Here is a 16756-nt window from a genome sequence, read left to right on the forward strand (position 1 = left end):
ACCACTTCCATGCAATGAATCTGCAGTATATATGGGACGGCCGCTGCCCACATATTTTAAACCCCACGCCTGCATGGCCTCTTAAAACAATTCCCAGAACACTTGTCTGTTTTAGTGGTCTCTTTGCATTTACCATTGCTCAGCAGTTGTAGTACCGAAGGTTGTAGTGCGTTTTCCTTATCAGGCACTGGAGGAGTTTGCACGGCATAAACCTCTGTGGTGTCTATTGTAGGATTCGCCACTTTGGGTGTTACCTGAGCATTTCTAGTGAGAGAAATTACCGCTTGAATAGAGGTTAGCTATATATCCACACTAAATTAGAATATTTACATGCTACAAAGTACAGTCCACCTTGTTATCGGTGTTGTGACTACCATTATGTTAAAAGGTGGGACAGTATCCACCAGGATGATGGACACTCGCCCGACTAGTGTATCATTCTTCGTCATTGTGTTCTCTATTTAGCACTGGGAGTCATCCTGTATGTGTCCTATTGAGTAAGGACTGTGACTGCAATGTTTATTGATTGGAATAATGTGGTTTGGGATGAAAAACTATTATGGATGAATGAAATCTTCGTGTACTAAAATTGTATAAGGAGTGAGGTACGTTTTTGGTAGTGTTAATGCCCCACCATCTACATAATAGCAATAATAGAAAGATAAGTGGTGTGTCTTTCTGGCCTGGGTTATCTATGTAGTAGAAATGTTGGAGTGTTGATCTTATTAAGACCCTATCATCGGGGCTAGTTCTTCACCTTCATATAACATGCTCCTATAGACAAAGCAAACTGACACACTATGTTTGTATCGTCAATGTTTAACCAGAAAATGTTTACTTTAAGAAAAAGAAGATGTTGGATCACCTCTAAGTATTGTGTGAAAGGTGGGTGGTACACTTGGAGAGCTGGAGCCTATACTTTAGTAAACTTTGCTTACTATCCAGGCTAAGAAAGGAGGTCCTTCGTGATTGAGAGCTGGGACGATTAGATTAAAAATTAGAGTGAAGTAAACTCCTAGAATCTGGGGAGAAAGGTGACTCTTAATTTGCAATTATTTGGCTCACCTTCCTTGCCAGCTGCTCTTCTTGCACAATCGGGGACTTCCAGTCAGGTAGTCTAATTCTCAGTACGACGTACCTGGGATGCTTCCGAGTGGTCATTGGGGGCACCAGATGATTAAGCATGCCACATTAAATGGGTAAGGGTCCTTCATGCTGGTGGGGATTATCCCAGCTTGATTTAATGGTTTAGTATCTCATCACTGATAGCGAGGTAGACTGTATTTTAATACTAAACAAGACCTGGCACAGCCATGATGCTCTATCTCACATTAATGTACCAGGATGGTAACTAAGAAGAGAAACGCGACAAAAAAGAGAAAAGGGTGAACTCAAAAGCACTACTGTGTTAAGACAAGAACCCTCACTCTCCCTAGAGTGACATGCTTCATATAGGGTCCCGTCTTCACACTGGGACCACAAGGTACCCAGTCTGGGCTACAACTCTCCCATAGGAGAGGGGCAGTTTTTTCTGTCATCCAAGCTATGAGTTTCCTCTATCGTATAGTGGAGCGAGGGGCAGAGTGCAAAACAAAAACTGATGTGTGAGTTTAAAACTATCTCTTGGTGGGTGAGGACAACTTTTATTCTGGTACCCCCAATGGATAGATTTAAAAACCAGCTTAGTGAGATAGGGATATGGATATTACCTTATCCTATAATCTGGTCAACATGTTTCTGGTTACATAGACCGAGAGGTTCATGGCATTCCTCAGGACCAAAACTATAAGTCACTCTGCTTTAATGGAAATTGAAAAATGAAAACCATACTTCACTGGTATGGGACACAATTGTGGTACCAACATCTAGCAAGGTCCACAAGACGCATTTGTAATCTATAAAATAAGCACCACCTTCATCAGTCCCTTCATGGCACGTTGGAGCTCTAAGGTCTCGACCGCCGCGTCTTTGAAGGGCCGGCCATGATGCTGCCATACCCACTGCATGATGTCTGCAGTTCGTCATATTTCACTTGGCTAGCATTGCTGAGGAGTAACTGATGGCCTATATTTGAATCGGAGTATGCATTCGAGATGAGAAATGCCAGTAATGGCTGTGCTGGAGGCAAGTGAATTGACTGGACTCCTGAGAGAGGGATACTGTGAAGAGATGCATTGTGATTGTTGGAGTCATGAAGAGGCCTAACCCCAGGTTTAAATCCCTAGGTACCCTTCTCCAGATTACGAAGATGATCAAGACACAGTACTTCCTCTGAGGTAGGCATCCTTCCAGTATCAGAGGCCATATTATGTGAGATGATCGAACCTGTGGCTGAACTGCTGAAGAAACAGATGGGCACCACTAACGACTTCATGATCATCAGCCTTCATCATGTTTTCCGTAGAATATGGAGGATAAAAAGCCTACGTTACCTAACGCATTAAGGAATATCACTTGCTAACAAGTTTTTCAGTTGGTCTAGGCAATTTGAAGGAGAATTTGGAGATTTTTTTCACGTTTCCGGAGACCTACCACTAAGAAGCTGCACCTGTTTAAAGATGTGAAAGACTTAAATATGTAGACATGGTGGGATCTAGAGAGATTCTCATAAAATTTAGCCGACTTAAATATTCAAATCTGCCCCAGTAAACAGATGCGCCACATTGTATGTCTTGCCTAATGGGTCGCTCTGAGTAAAGGGTGAAGGATGCACTCATCAGTTGCTCAGTCGTAACAATGGATTGATACCTACATACATCATACACAAACCTGAACCTGCCTGCAAGGACCTGTGCAAACCGTGCAGTACAATTCTCTGCAAAGGATTTTCTGGCACTATCTTTGACCATGCTGGCCAGGGAGGACGTGGAAAACTGCTGCTTCACTTGCAACTTAAGGCCCAGTAGATTTTTGTGCCTTGACCCTTATCGTGTGTGATTCGTTAGTAACGGGGCAGCACACTAGAGGTAGTGAAGAAGAAGAAAATATTTATTAGCAGGCAGATTTCAACACTTCCGGAACCAGTGGGAAGTGTTCTTCTCAGACAATTTGCGCTAATCTTCATTTCATAAATTATGCTGTATCAAGTATGCTGCATTGCCTCCCAATCCTTCAATATGTTCCATCCATGACTAGTCAATACATTAAAGAGTAAAGTCTTGTGGAAGGCACGAAGGACCTCATGGGGAAGAAAGCCGTGACCTTGGGGCCTTTTAAGGTACAAGGTTTGGTTGTGCTTTATTCAGAGGTCCATTGGAGGATTCAGCATGGTAATTAACTGAGTAAACGCCTTTGTGGAAATCTTGCGCTGGAAGATGGGTACTGTCTCAAAGGTTATCCCTTGAATCTCCCGGGATTCTACTTAACTGCTTTGCATTTAGTGAAATGCATATCTCTACATCTCAATTTGGACTATGCTGGCCATAATCAAGAGGTTTGCAATGATGCCCTTTCAATTTCAGTTTTAACTCCCATGTGGCCTCAAATGTGCACTAATGGTATTCTCCAAAATGCTGTCATCCGGGATAGTACATCTTCTTAATCAGATTATCAATACCTATCCTTCCCTGGACAACAGAGTGGTTCAGGCGTGCCCCTGACGAAAACTGAATATAACAACTAGACGGTTTGTTTACCTTCAGAATGACTAACTCAGTGAAATCCAAGGTCGATCCGCGCCATAACTCAGAGAATGCTGGCAACCAGTTTCTGACCATTGTAAGGAATGTGTCATTGTTGGTAGTCAGACAGATAACTTGATGCACGTGAGATCACCTTTCTTGAAAGACATCAGGTTTGTGAGGTATGGCATGTCCACTGAGATATGGTACACCTCCGAAACATCCTCCTGGAAGGAAAAATCTTTGCATTGAGCTCCCATGTGAATTCTGCATTTCTTCTCTTTTATATCTCTTTATCTTGCACTCCTTTCCTTCTTCTTTTCTTGGCGTTGTCCAGCTCATGCCTGTACAATTCTTCCTTTTTGTGTTATTCTTCTTCAGTGGTCGGAACCAGCATACCTGGATTAAGGCAGGCATCCTCCAGTGACATCAGTACTAATGCAGAAGATGCAGTAAGGTCTGGTTCCTCAACCTCTGGGACAGGGTTTCCTGCCTGTACCACCGGGCCCTGTGATATTGACATGGACACATTGGGTCATTGGTGAAAAGCCTTCTTTGGAGTGGGATTCATGGTTTAGGGAGGGTTAATCTTTTTTTTTTTCTGTTTGACTGTCATTAATGTACAGTGGTAAAACAAAATGCTGGAAATTCCCCCTCATGCTGAGAGGAAAACGTCTTACTCACCAGGGGCATTTCTTTATTGTGGTATTTTTGTTTCAATGAGGCTCCGCTTTGGAAGTCCTTTTCTGAAAAACAAAAACAATGGTAACATGGTTGGAACACTTGTGAAAATTCTGAGCCGCAGCATTGAGGAACTTAAAATATGCTCGGCCACAATCTAAATGACCCATCCATCATCATTCTGGGGGTTGCATTCTTGCTTCACCTAATTTGAGCAAATATTTTATAAGTGCTACTACTTGGGACTGGAAACATGAACATCTGGGAACCCAGATTTCTAAAGGCCACCCTATTGCCTGAATCAAAAGCTAACCAAATTTGTTGTGTTCCTTGTATTTAGTCATTTTTGAAACATTTGTGCGTCAACCTAGAACAAAGATGCTCAGTGCTGAAGTGGACGTGCGAGCTAGGTGAAGGTGACTGAATTAGAGTAACATGATGAGGGCTTACAAATCCATCTTATCAGAAAGAAGTTAAGATATCAGTAGAGATCAATGGCTGAACCTTGGCTCATAAAGTCAACCCCACTTCTTCATACACTGAACCAAGTCATTTGCCTGCGTTCCACCCGTGCCCCCCTAATGAGGGAATGTGCAAATAGTTCTCTAAAAGTTGGTCGAAGTCTGAATGCTTGTGATATAATTGATTTATGACTAGACTGTGCACACATTTTAAGTCATGTCTGGTCTGTTCAGATTTTCTAACTAGCACAGGAATAACTAATACATGTTCTTGTTCCTTAGGTGTTTCATATTTGTGATGAAGATAAGAAGGGCTTTTTAAGCAGAGAAGATTTTAAAATCGCTGTGGTAATGCTGTTTGGCTATAAACCTTCAAAGGTATTTTTTCTTTGTGAAAATAGTTTAATCTATGTTGTTAGTGAATGCTTGACACATGGGACCAATCCTTCTTCCACATAACAGAGCAAGGCAGATTTCTTTTTAAATAAATGTTACACTTTTAGTGCTACTGATTGTTTTTAAAAATAAATTGATTAAACGTATTGAAGGCTTGTCGAAGCTAGACCTATTGCTTTGTCAATGCTTTTTTTTTTTTACCAAGATGAGTGCTTAGATGTTTGGAAGACTGCATTGGATGCTACTGTGACTGAGAGACACACTTTTTTTTTTTTTTTTTTTAAATGATTTTTATTGAGTTCTTGGCGATCCATTAGGACAAATAATACAATTTATCATACATAAATAATGTGCTGGATCCAAACATGGTACGTCGACAACAAAAGAAAAAATCAAGGAAAAAGAGACCCCCACAGACATACATAGAAAGGATTCAACGATTTAAATTATGGCAACAAATATAATAATGATCTACCACAATCCGGAAGTAGATTTAGTCAAAATAAGATTCCCAGATTTTGGTGAATTTACGCAGTGCCCCAGTCCTTTGAGCAAAAATAAATTCAAATTTCCTAACTTTCTTAATTTTTTGATAACATTCATCAACAGTTGGAACTATTTCTGTCTTCCAGTATTGGAGAATCAGTGATCTAGCCACTACGGTTAAAATATACAAAAGTTGCGCCATAGAATCGGCCAATTTTAACTCTGAATCCAATCCAAATATAATTAGGTTTTCATATCTAGTAATCGAGAAATGTAAATGAAGAGAAAACAAAGAGAACATTCCTTTCCAAAATATCTTAATTTTAGGGCCTAAAGCCATTATATGGGACCAGTTAGCCAAGTCCGATTGGGTGCATCTGAAACAAGTAGGCGGCGTAGTGCTATACATTTTAGCCAAAGTTGCAGGAGTGTAATATAAGAGCCATTTAGTAAAGAAAAGCATTCGTCGCCAATTGGCACCTCTCAAAACCGTAAAATTAAATTGATTTAAAGTATTCCAAAACTTTTCAGTTATTTTAATGCCTTCCTGCTTCTGCCACTTTTTTATTGCTTTGACGCTCACATCCTCCTCCCTACTTTGTGCTAAGCTTTTCCTCCATTTTCCGGGATTTTTGAAAAGTGAGGACCAGAAAAGGTCATTTGTTAAATGTGATAGTTGACTATTTTGTGCTAAATTGAATTGAACCAAAGATTTATACAATAAACCATATGAACCCATAAGAAGAAAGTTCCCACAAATTAAGGTGGACATCTCATCAATAGTCAACCATGCTCCTTCTTTCACAAAGTTCGATAAAGTTGTAAACCCAAATCTGGCTCAGTTATATATAACTTCTGGCCCGATATTAATTCCGAATCCCAGGACAGCATCACTCAGGGGAGTTATTAAGCTCAAAAAGGGAAGAGAGTACCTTTTCAGCATGACGTCACGTTTTTTAAAAACCCAGCTCAGAACCTTATATCTGACTAATTTGGGTGATTTAAGTATCGAAAGAGGAGAGGGAATTTTGGTCTCTTTACAAATTAAGTCAAAAAAAAAGTTTATAAACAAAACCACTCTAGGTATTGAATGTTTAAATCTTGAGAGATACTGTGAAAAGTATGCATAATAGTAGTCCTTCAGATTTGGCAGACCAAGACCACCTTGTTCCTTATCTACATATAAAGTCTAGTAGCTATTCGAGGTTTTTTTTTTTTGCCCAGACAAAAGCTGAAAATAAAGATTCAACTTTTGAAAAAAAGAAGCCTGGGAGTGAACAGGAGATAGTAGAAAACAGAAACTTAAATAAAGGGAGTACTGACATTTTAATTAAAGCCACCCGACCCAAAATGGATAAGGGTAGTGGATTCCATCGTAGAAGCATATTACGAACTTTTTGAATCAGAGGCTCGAAATTCAGTGTGTACAAATCACGTACTAAAGGTGAGAAAAGAACGCCTCCTCGTAACACCTGAGAGCTGTTGCTGCCCCTCCCCCTTCTCGTGGTCAATGATGGCGGCAGCCGCCGCTGGGCGTTTGCTGGTCCGTGGCGGTTAATACCGTAGCTAAGGCTGTCTTTGTTTCTCCTCCTTCCCGTCTGTGCTCCTTGGCCTTGAAGTCGGCGCCACGAGCTCTTGCAGATTTCTGGACATTCTTACTTCTGCGCCGGTCTGGTTCTTCTCGCCTGTGCGATGCCCCTCGGAGTTGTTGAAGCCATTTGGTGTGCTGAGGCAGACGAGGGAGACAAGGTCCAGCTGTCCACTCTCTGCTTCCTGCTGGCTGTTGTTTTGCTCGGCTGTCACTGAACATGGAATATGGATGCGGCAAGCACTAAAGTCAGTGAAGTGAGTAGGGGAGGAGGTGGCTGGCTGCTACAGCTATGAATCTATTCTGTTCTTATGGATTGGATGGAGTTTAGCTTTTGACTGTCTCAAAAATTTTTCGTTTGGACTGCGCACCCAATTTAATTTAAATTTTCCCTAAGACATTGTCGAAAAAAAGGGAAAAAACTTGGTGATTATTGTGCAGTGTAAAACTCCCGGACTTTTTTCTCTTTTTTGCGTAATTATTGACGCACGCACTATGGGAAAGCTTTTAAATGCTCGCGTCAAAGCTAAGCAACGTCGACCGCAGGCAAAAGAGGCAGCGGTTGGGGCTAGGTTTTTAGACGGAACTGTTTCTAAGGAAGGCGATTCGATACGCTCACCGGAGAGCTCTGGGGCCGAGGATACTTTAATTGAAAATCTAATTTCACTGAATACAGGGGATGAATGTAATGATTTACATATTGGGGATCATTCTAAGACTCTTGCATCTACTCAGCCTTATTGCATCCACCGTCTAAGCAATTTCCTCTGTTCACTAAAAAGCCACTTCTTCCTTCGCCTAACAATGCGACCTCCTTGGGGTCTCCAAACCTGGAGTTAAACTTGACTCAGCAGGTTGGCATAAATGGGTAATGTTCGGTGGCCAACATCTCTACAAACCCTTCCCCTATTGGTGTTTCTACATCTGATCCTAAAGGAAAAAAGATAATATCGGATGCTGCTGATGCTGGAAAAGAAGACGTAAGGGGTGCAACAACACTGCCCCTTGAGGTCTTTGATAGGGGAAGTGATAGGAAGGTGACAGACCCCTTAGGCCCTCTGTTAGAAATGGACACAGAGACGGAGGGGGAGATGAAGATGTCCATGAAGGACATGCTGAATTTAATTCTGGATGAGGTGAGAGACATCAAGAGGTCCCAAAACGCCGAGCTATCTGCGATTCATCAGCGACTGGACAAAATGGATAAAATCGAGGAATTAGTTTCCTCTTTTCCAGCTCGTTTACTTGAGGCAGAGGAGAGGATTTCCTCTCTAGAGGACCAAATGGTTTCGGTGAAGCAAGAGTCCAAAGATGTTTCCAAACGTACAAAGGTTCTTGAGATTAAACTGGACGATTTGGAGAACTATAATAGACGGTCCAATCTACGTTTAGTAGGTGTTCCTGAAGGAATTGAGGGGACAGATATGCTTGTCTGGGTGACCAAGTTTCTCCATCAGGCGGTAATCCCGGATCATAAAGACGACCTCACCATCATTAGAGCACATCGGGTCCCTGCTCGCCCATTTCTGAACTCAACTCTCCCACGAACTATTCTGTTAAACTTTGCTGATGTTAGGGTTAAGGAGCGAATTCTTTCCAAGGCAATTCAACAAAGGCAGTTCCCTGTAACTGAAGCGGAGAAATGCCGTATTTTTTCTGATATGTCCCAGCTGCGGCGAGACGTAGGAAGGAGTTCGTTAAACTTCTACATCTATTTAAAGCTAATGGGGCCCAAGCAATGATCGTACAATCTAAGCTTAGAGTGCTGATTAAAGGGAAATTCTACATGTTATCGGATGTGGAGGAAGCACAAGTATTGCTCGATGGAATTCAAATTAGCTAGTCTGGATTTATGACTTGTATTTGATCGCTTCTGCTGATAATCTAGATTATGCGCTAAATTGTTTTTTCATTTTCTGTCTTTGTGCATTCTTATTAGTTAAGGGGGGGGACACAGTCTCGGGGCTAAGGGGTGTAAATTCAGGACACCCCAATGCTGAGGGGTAGGTCCCTGTGGTGTGCGTGGGAAGAAGTAGGTAGTGTATGGAGGGTGCCACAGGGTGTAGAGGGGGGTGTGTGGGTTCAAAAAATCAAAATGAAGTTCTTGGCAAAATCTTTTATGCTTGTTCGTTTTTGTTTTTTTCTGCTTTCTTTTTCTTCACTGTTGTTTGGACAACTGCTGGAGGTGAACATGGTCTTTGTGCTTGATTTTCCGATGTACATTGATGAAGGTATTGATTGATTTGTTTAAGTAAAATTGGATAGTAAGGGAAATTTTGTGGGATGGGCTCTAAGTTTGGGCTCTAATTATGACTAAAATAAATTTGAAAATTATCTCTTTTAATGTGAATGGTCTAAATAATAAAAAGAAGATGCGGGCAATAGAGACTTGGATTCTGTCTGAAAATCCCGCAGTTATATTTTTGCAAGAAACTCCTATTCCTATTCTCAAAACTGACAGTTTCTCTATGTTCAAGGGGTGGGCCTCTTACCGGGGTTTTTCCTCTTTTTCTCTGTCAGAGAGAGGAGTCTCACTCTTTCTAAGAGATTAGAGGCGGAGCTGATTCAAACTAATATGGATACTCAGGGTAGGTGGTGTTGGGCTACGTGTAAATTAAAGAATAGACCATCGTATATTACCTTTCAGTCCCTACTGATGGTGGGTGGGGATATTGTGATTGGAGGGGACTTCAATATTCTCATGAAACCAAACTTGGATTCCACTACCGGTGGGAAAAAGCAGTTGAAGCCTAAATCACTTCAGACAATTATGTAGGGATTTTTGATCTTGTTGATCCATGGCGCTTTTTAAATCCTTATAAAAGAGAATATACCTGTTGGTCGGGAAGGCATAAGTCATTTTCTCGTATTGATTTTCTTTTGGTTTCTTCAAAATTTAAAATCCAGCATTATCGGATGTTACACAATGGCTTTTCCGACCATGCGATGTTAGTGGCTGAATTTGTGCTGGAGGAAAGCACGAATACTCAGAAACAATGGATTTTTAATAAATCTTATCTTTCGGATGAAATATGGGTTATTTCTCTTAAAAAGGAGATTAAGGAGTATATTGAGCGAAACATGGGGACAGCCCCCATTCATGTCGTATGGGACTCATTGAAGGCATTCATACGGGGGGGCAGTTATAGGAAGGGACGCAAAGGAATCAGTCATCTATAGGGATACAAAGAATCAATTGCAACAACATTTACAGGTTTTAGTAAGTCAAATGTATCATAATCCATCTCCTAAGATACAGATTCAATTGAATGCCGCAAAACGGGAGTTGAATGCACATTATTTCGCTAGAAGTGAGGAAATTTTTTGTAGACAAGCCCAAAAAATTTACGAGCATAGTAATTTTACGGGTACATTTTTGGCATGGCAGGTCAGAGAACGAGCTGCAGCTAATGTAATTCGATCTCTTAAATCTCCAGTTAGTGGCGTGGATACTTTAGATCAGGGAGAGATTGGTTCAATTATGCTGTCCCATTATGAGAATATTTATACCTCATGCCACATTATGGATCAGGAGAGATTGAACAATTTCTTAGGTAAATATCGGCTCCCTACTCTCCCTCAACTGGACCAAGAAGTAATGGTGTCATCATTTTCGTTTGATGAATTGGAGTCTGTTGTTAAAAGCCTTCCTCACGGTAAGGCCTGTGGTCCAGATGGACTTCCCGTGGAATTTTTTGTTACGTTTTTCAGTTCTTTTTCTCCGCTCCTTCTTTTATTAGTAAATTCTATGCTCGATGGCGGCCCAATTCCTGCGTCTTTCTACGATGGAACGGTGGTTAGTTTCTTGAAAAAAGGGAAACTAGCCCAAGACCCCAACTCATATAGGCCCATAACACTACTCAACTCAGATTATAAAATTATTACAAAACTGCTTTCTATTCGTTTTAACCATGCTGCTTCGCAATTGCTTCATGCAGATCAGAACGGCTTTATTGCAGGCCGCCAGCTAATTACTAACACACACTATCTGATTGAGGCATTAGACTATTTTGAAACGCGTAGGGTCCCGGCTTTGGTTCTCCTTTTAGATGCAGAAAAGGCTTTTGATTTGGTGGTTTGGGATACACTTTTTTCTATTTTACAGCATTTTGGTATTCCCTCTCAAATCATTACCCTAATTAGGAATTTATATCCGGGGGCAAAAGCTCATATTCTGGTTAACTCATTAATTGTAGGCTCGATTTCAGTGCAAAGAGGGACGAGGCAAGGATGTCCATTATCCCCCGTTCTTTTCGTTTTTTTTATCGAGCCTTTAGCAGTAGCAATTCGAAAAAGTAAGGATATTCTTCCGCCAATTCCTTTTTTTTTTTGGTAAAAGATTTTATTAAGTTTTCACACCCAGGGTCTTACAGACCAACATTACACATATGACCAGCAGACGAGGAATCCCCCCTCATAATACACATCAGGAGAAATCCGTTCCACTGCATGTCTACCCTACAACCCCCACCCGCCGCCCCCTCTACCCCCACCCCCCCAGTCAGTGTGCCCACAGTAAGTCCTCAGCAGCCACCTTCCATCTGGCCCTAAGGCCTAAGACGTCCCCGCTCCAGGCAAACGGGCAAACCCCTGCTAGTAGTCCGCCCGAGAGAGAGGGCCCTGCCGTGGCCTCCCTCCGCAGCCCTATTCCCACCTGCGCTCTTCAACCGCTACCCAGGTAGAGTGCAGATAGCAAGTCCTCCATGAGTGTACCTAAGTGATCCCGTCCTGCATGCACTCCCCCGCAGCCCCCACCAACCCCGTCCCAGGCTCCACTCCCCCATTCACGTCTACAGAATCCCCAGCCTCCACAGCCTCCACATTCCTCGTCTCCCAGGACCGCAGCTCTTCCACCAACACCTCCCACGCCCTCGCCACATCCAGCGCCTTCTCATTAGCGGTCCGCCTGGCCATCTGATGCCGAAGCGTCCCTTCGCTTCCCGCCCAGGCCAGGAAACTCCCCCTCCATCTCCGAAAACTCGGGCCGGACTTGGCCTTCCAATGCAGAGTGAGCTCCCGCTTTGCTAGTATCAGCCCCAAATCGCAAAACTTGCTTGTGACCTTGGTGCGGGGGGGTGTGCGGAAACCACAACAAAAGACAAGTCCCCATCTCCACCTCCAACTCACGGTCAGTCACCTGATTCAGACACGCCACCACATCCGCCCAGTACGAGCCCAGGCCCCGGCAGGACCAGAACATGTGACCAAAATCAGCCCCTTCTACTCCGCATCGAGGACATGGCGACTGAGAGCCTCCAAAATACCGCAGAATTTTGACCGGAGTGAGGTAAGCCCTATGAAGGGTGTAAAATTGGATCAGCTGGAATCTAGCATTGCGCGTGCCCTTCCAGGCCCGCCGTAAAAGCTGTGCCCAAGTCGTCTCAGGAATGGGCCTGCCAAGATCCCCCTCCCATTTACCCCGCAAGACTTCCAAGGGTGCCAGCCTCTCCGTGGACAACCGTCTATACAGACAAGTAATGGCCTTAACCGTACCCGCCGCCATAGTGACGTATTGACATCCCTGGGAAATTGGGGGTTCCGACAGCCCCATCCCCCAGTGCTTCTGGATCCCACGCACCAAGGCAGCATGCAAAAGGTAGTCCCCCCGTGGTAGGTCATATGCCCCCTGCAGATCCTGAAAGGACAGCAAAACGCCATCTCCGTACAAGTCTCCAATCATGTGCACCCCGCACTCCTCCCAGTGAGCCAGGCCCGACCAGTCCCCGCCGTGCGGGAGGGCCGTGCACATGCCCAACGGTATCTCCGGGGCATACGGCCGGGCAAACCCTGCCCGTTTCTGACTACGGATCCAGCACAGCCGAAGCGTGCGTTCCTCGAGGGTAAGCTGATCCAATCTGAGCCGTTGCCGGAGCACAATGAACGACAATCCATGGCGCGGAATGACCCTATCCTGCGGACCCTCTGGGCCCCGAAACTCACGTGCCACGGCCTGCGTCAGCCACTGCAGCTGCGCCGCCAAATAGTACCATTCAAAATCGGGGGCTGCCAGCCCGCCCGCCTCCCGTGGCCTCAACAGCGTCGACATCGCCACTCGTCTTCTCCCAGTTCCCCAAATGAACCCTGTCATTAAGGACCGAAGCGTCTGGAAAAAGGCGGCCGAAATCCAGATCGGCAAAGTACGGAAATAGTAGAGCAGGCGCGGTAGTGCTATCATCTTCAACAGCGCCACTCGTCCAGCAACCGAGAGGGGAAGGGTGCGCCAGAACGCCATACTACCCCGAAGCCCCCTCAGTGCGCCCCCCACATTCCCCTCAAAAAGATCATTGGGGGTGTGGAATATGCGGACGCCCAGGTACGGCAAACAGCCAGGTTCCCACCGCAGGTCAGCCAGCGCCAAGGGCTGCCGCGCTCCCAGCGACAGAGGAAACAGGCAGGTCTTAGTCCAATTCACCCGCAACCCCGACAAGCGACCAAATTCCTCTAGCAAAGTCCGAGCACCCCGGAGGGAATCCCCCGTATCAGCCAGATACAACAGGAGGTCATCCGCATACAACGATATGTGTTGCAGTTCCTCGCGCCACCAAACCCCCCCGTAGTACTGCCCTTGCCGGGCGCGGGCCGCCAAAGGCTCCACGGCCAGCGCGAACAACAGCGGGGAGAGAGAGCAACCCTGGCGTGTGCCTCTCCCCACCAAGCACGCCGCCGAAATAGTACGTCCCGTACGGACCCTAGCCGTAGCGGAGCTATACAGCAGCTCGGTCCAGCGCACAAAATTATCACCGAGGCCAAATTCCCGCAGAACCCGGAACAAATACGGCCACTCCACACTATCGAACGCCTTTTCAATGTCGACCGATAACACCGCGGCATCCGATCTCCCCTCCCCCTCGTCTCCCATTATCCGCACCAACCGCCGAATGCACATCGCAGTGTTCCTGGTCGGGATGAACCCCGATTGATCCGAATGAACCAAGGAGCGCATATGACCCAACAATCGCGTAGCCAAGATCTTACTAAGAATCTTGTAGTCAACCGAGAGCATGGAAAGCGGCCGGTACGCCGCCATGGAGGTAGGAACCCCACCCTTCTTCAACAATGGGACTATGATCGCCTCTCTCATGGTGGCCGGAAGCCGTTCCAGACCCCACGCCTCCCGATATACCGCCTGTAGCCGCGGCGCCAGAATGTCCAAAAACGCAGCGTAGAACTCCACCGGAAGGCCGTCAGCCCCAGGAGTCTTCTTCCGCGCCATATGCTTGACCGCCGCTCTAATTTCGCCCAGAGAGATCTCCGACCCCAGGGCAGAACCCTGTTCCGGGTCCAGGCGGGGCAACCCTGCAGCCTCCAAATAATCATCCAGCCCATCCGGTAGACCCTGCATCCTACTCTGGTACAGCAGGGAATAGTAACCCAAAAACAAGTAATTAATCTCCTTTTGCGAGTGGACTAGGTTCCCCGTCGGCGCAGCCAACGACACCACCGGGGAGCCCCGAGCCGCCGGATCAGCCAGCCAGGCCAAAAGCGTCCCCACCTTGTCACGCTCCGCTTGTGCCCGCACCATATATTCCTTGTGGTCATAGCAGCGGAGCCGCTCGACCTGCAGGGCTACCTCCTCCCGCGCCGCCAGCAGCTCTCCACGGGCACCCTCAGACGTGTGGTCCTTCAACTCTGCCTGGCGCAATCGCGTCTCTGCCCGATCTACATCACGTAGCAGCACCTTGCGCGTCCCAGTCACAGACGAAATGCAAATCCCTCTGACTACCGCCTTGAGTGCATCCCACTCGTGCGCTCTACTCGTCGCCGTCCCCGAGTTACCCTGAAAGTAGCGCTCCACGCCGTCCCCCAGCTCCGCGTGAAACACGGGGTCCTCCAGCAGCGCCGGATTCAAACGCCACGTCGGGATCGCCGGCCGCTGCCGCAACCAAAGTATCGTGATCAAGCACGGATTGTGATCTGAGAGCGTCCTTGCCAGGTACTCACTATAGGACGTAAGCTCTAGGGCCCCGGGGTACACAAGAAACCATCCAGTCGAACATGCAAGTCATGTGGTGCCGAGTAAAAGGAGTAATCCCTATCTAATGGGTGGTGCACGCGCCAGGCATCCACTAGACCCCACGCCTCCTGCCAATCCCGTCGCACCTTGGCCACTCTGCGCACCCCGGACTGAGCCAGCGGGGGGTGAGAGCGATCCAATTCCACATCCAGTACGGAATTAAAGTCCCCCCCGAGAAACACGGTACCCGCTAAGTACGCCACCAGCTTCCCAGAAAGCCGCGCAAAAAATGCAGAGTGCTCAGAATTTGGGGCATAGACACTGCAAAACGTCACATCCCTACCATCCAGCCGGCCAGCCACCAACACAAACCTCCCCTCAGGGTCTATCAGCGTGGTCAGGGGTTGGAAAGGAACCCCAGCTCGTACCCAAATTAAGGTCCCCCTAGCAAAGGCTGAGAATGTGGTGTAGAATAATTGACCCCTCCACCTCCGTTGTAGTGCCCGCCCCTCCGCCTGATCAATATGTGTCTCCTGCAGGAAGGCCACTTGGATCCCCCTACGGACTAAATAAGCATGGACCTTATAACGTTTCCTCATGGAGTTCAACCCGCGCACATTCCATGTGACGCAGCGTAACTCAAGGCGGGTCGCCATACCGGAAAATACAACTGAGCACAATCCAACCCGGCCTAGCGGGCACACTGACATGACCCCCCCCTGTAAAACATCCCCAACAAACCCCCACCCCACCCCACCCTTCCCCAGAACAGGCTCTAAACCATAGTTACCCATCCAAACACTGTCCCAACAATGAAAGTCCCCCTGGTAGCTACCAGGGACTCACAATAGGTGTGAGGTAAGAGGGGTGACCTAGCACCAGCACAAGCCGGACCGCGGTCCCACCAGCCCACCAGATGTGCCAGGCCTCAATCACAACATTCCCCTCCACCCGGCAGCGTCCCGACCCAGGCGGCCCCCCTGGACCACAAGACCCCCACCCGGCCCCTCAGCTGCAGAACCCCCGACATCACCGACCGCGCCAACCTCAGCGTGCCAATCAGAATCTCAACCCATAAAGAAGGCAATAGTGTCACTCATCCAAAAGGCCATCGGCAGTTCCGGGAGTCACCCCCGATAGGAGTGCGACATCTTCCCCAGCGTCCTCCGACCCCTGCGAGTCCGCCCCCGAGGACGTCCGCCGGGAGCCCGAACCCACCGGTGACGCCGCCGCTCCAGAAATAGCAGAGACCGCCTGCAGGGCCGCCCGCCTCTCCACCTCCGTCTGAGAAGCAGGCGGCGATCGTCCACTCCTGGCACGTTGCCTATTGCGGTGGCCCCGGCATAGTCGCTGCCCAGCCCCCACCTCCGGGGCTCGCCGGCCAGGGCCATCCCCGCCGGCTCGGTGCCGCTCCAGCCACTGCCAGGCATCATCCGGCGAATCAAAGAACGTCGAAGTCCCATCCACCATCACCTTCAAACGGGCCGGAAAGTACAGAGCATACTGGAGCCCCATCTCTCGGAGGGCCTTCTTAACTGCCATGAAGGAGTAGCGGCTCCGCTGGACCTCC

At 46.9% G+C, this 16756-nt stretch overlaps 1 protein-coding gene across 2 annotated transcripts in view; it reads left to right on the top strand.

Moving 5' to 3' along the window:
• EFCAB11 (EF-hand calcium binding domain 11) overlaps positions 1-16756 on the top strand; it is a 644575-nt gene that overhangs the window by 12331 nt on the left and 615488 nt on the right. For both annotated transcript variants that reach the window (XM_085628048.1, XM_085628049.1), the window contains exon 2: positions 5045-5140. In XM_085628048.1, the coding sequence (XP_085484174.1) occupies positions 5045-5140 (96 nt within the window). The remainder of the gene's footprint in view (positions 1-5044; positions 5141-16756) is intronic.

The sequence above is a fragment of the Triturus cristatus genome, chromosome 9, assembly GCF_964204655.1.
Source record: "Triturus cristatus chromosome 9, aTriCri1.1, whole genome shotgun sequence".
NCBI classification, from domain to species: domain Eukaryota; kingdom Metazoa; phylum Chordata; class Amphibia; order Caudata; family Salamandridae; genus Triturus; species Triturus cristatus.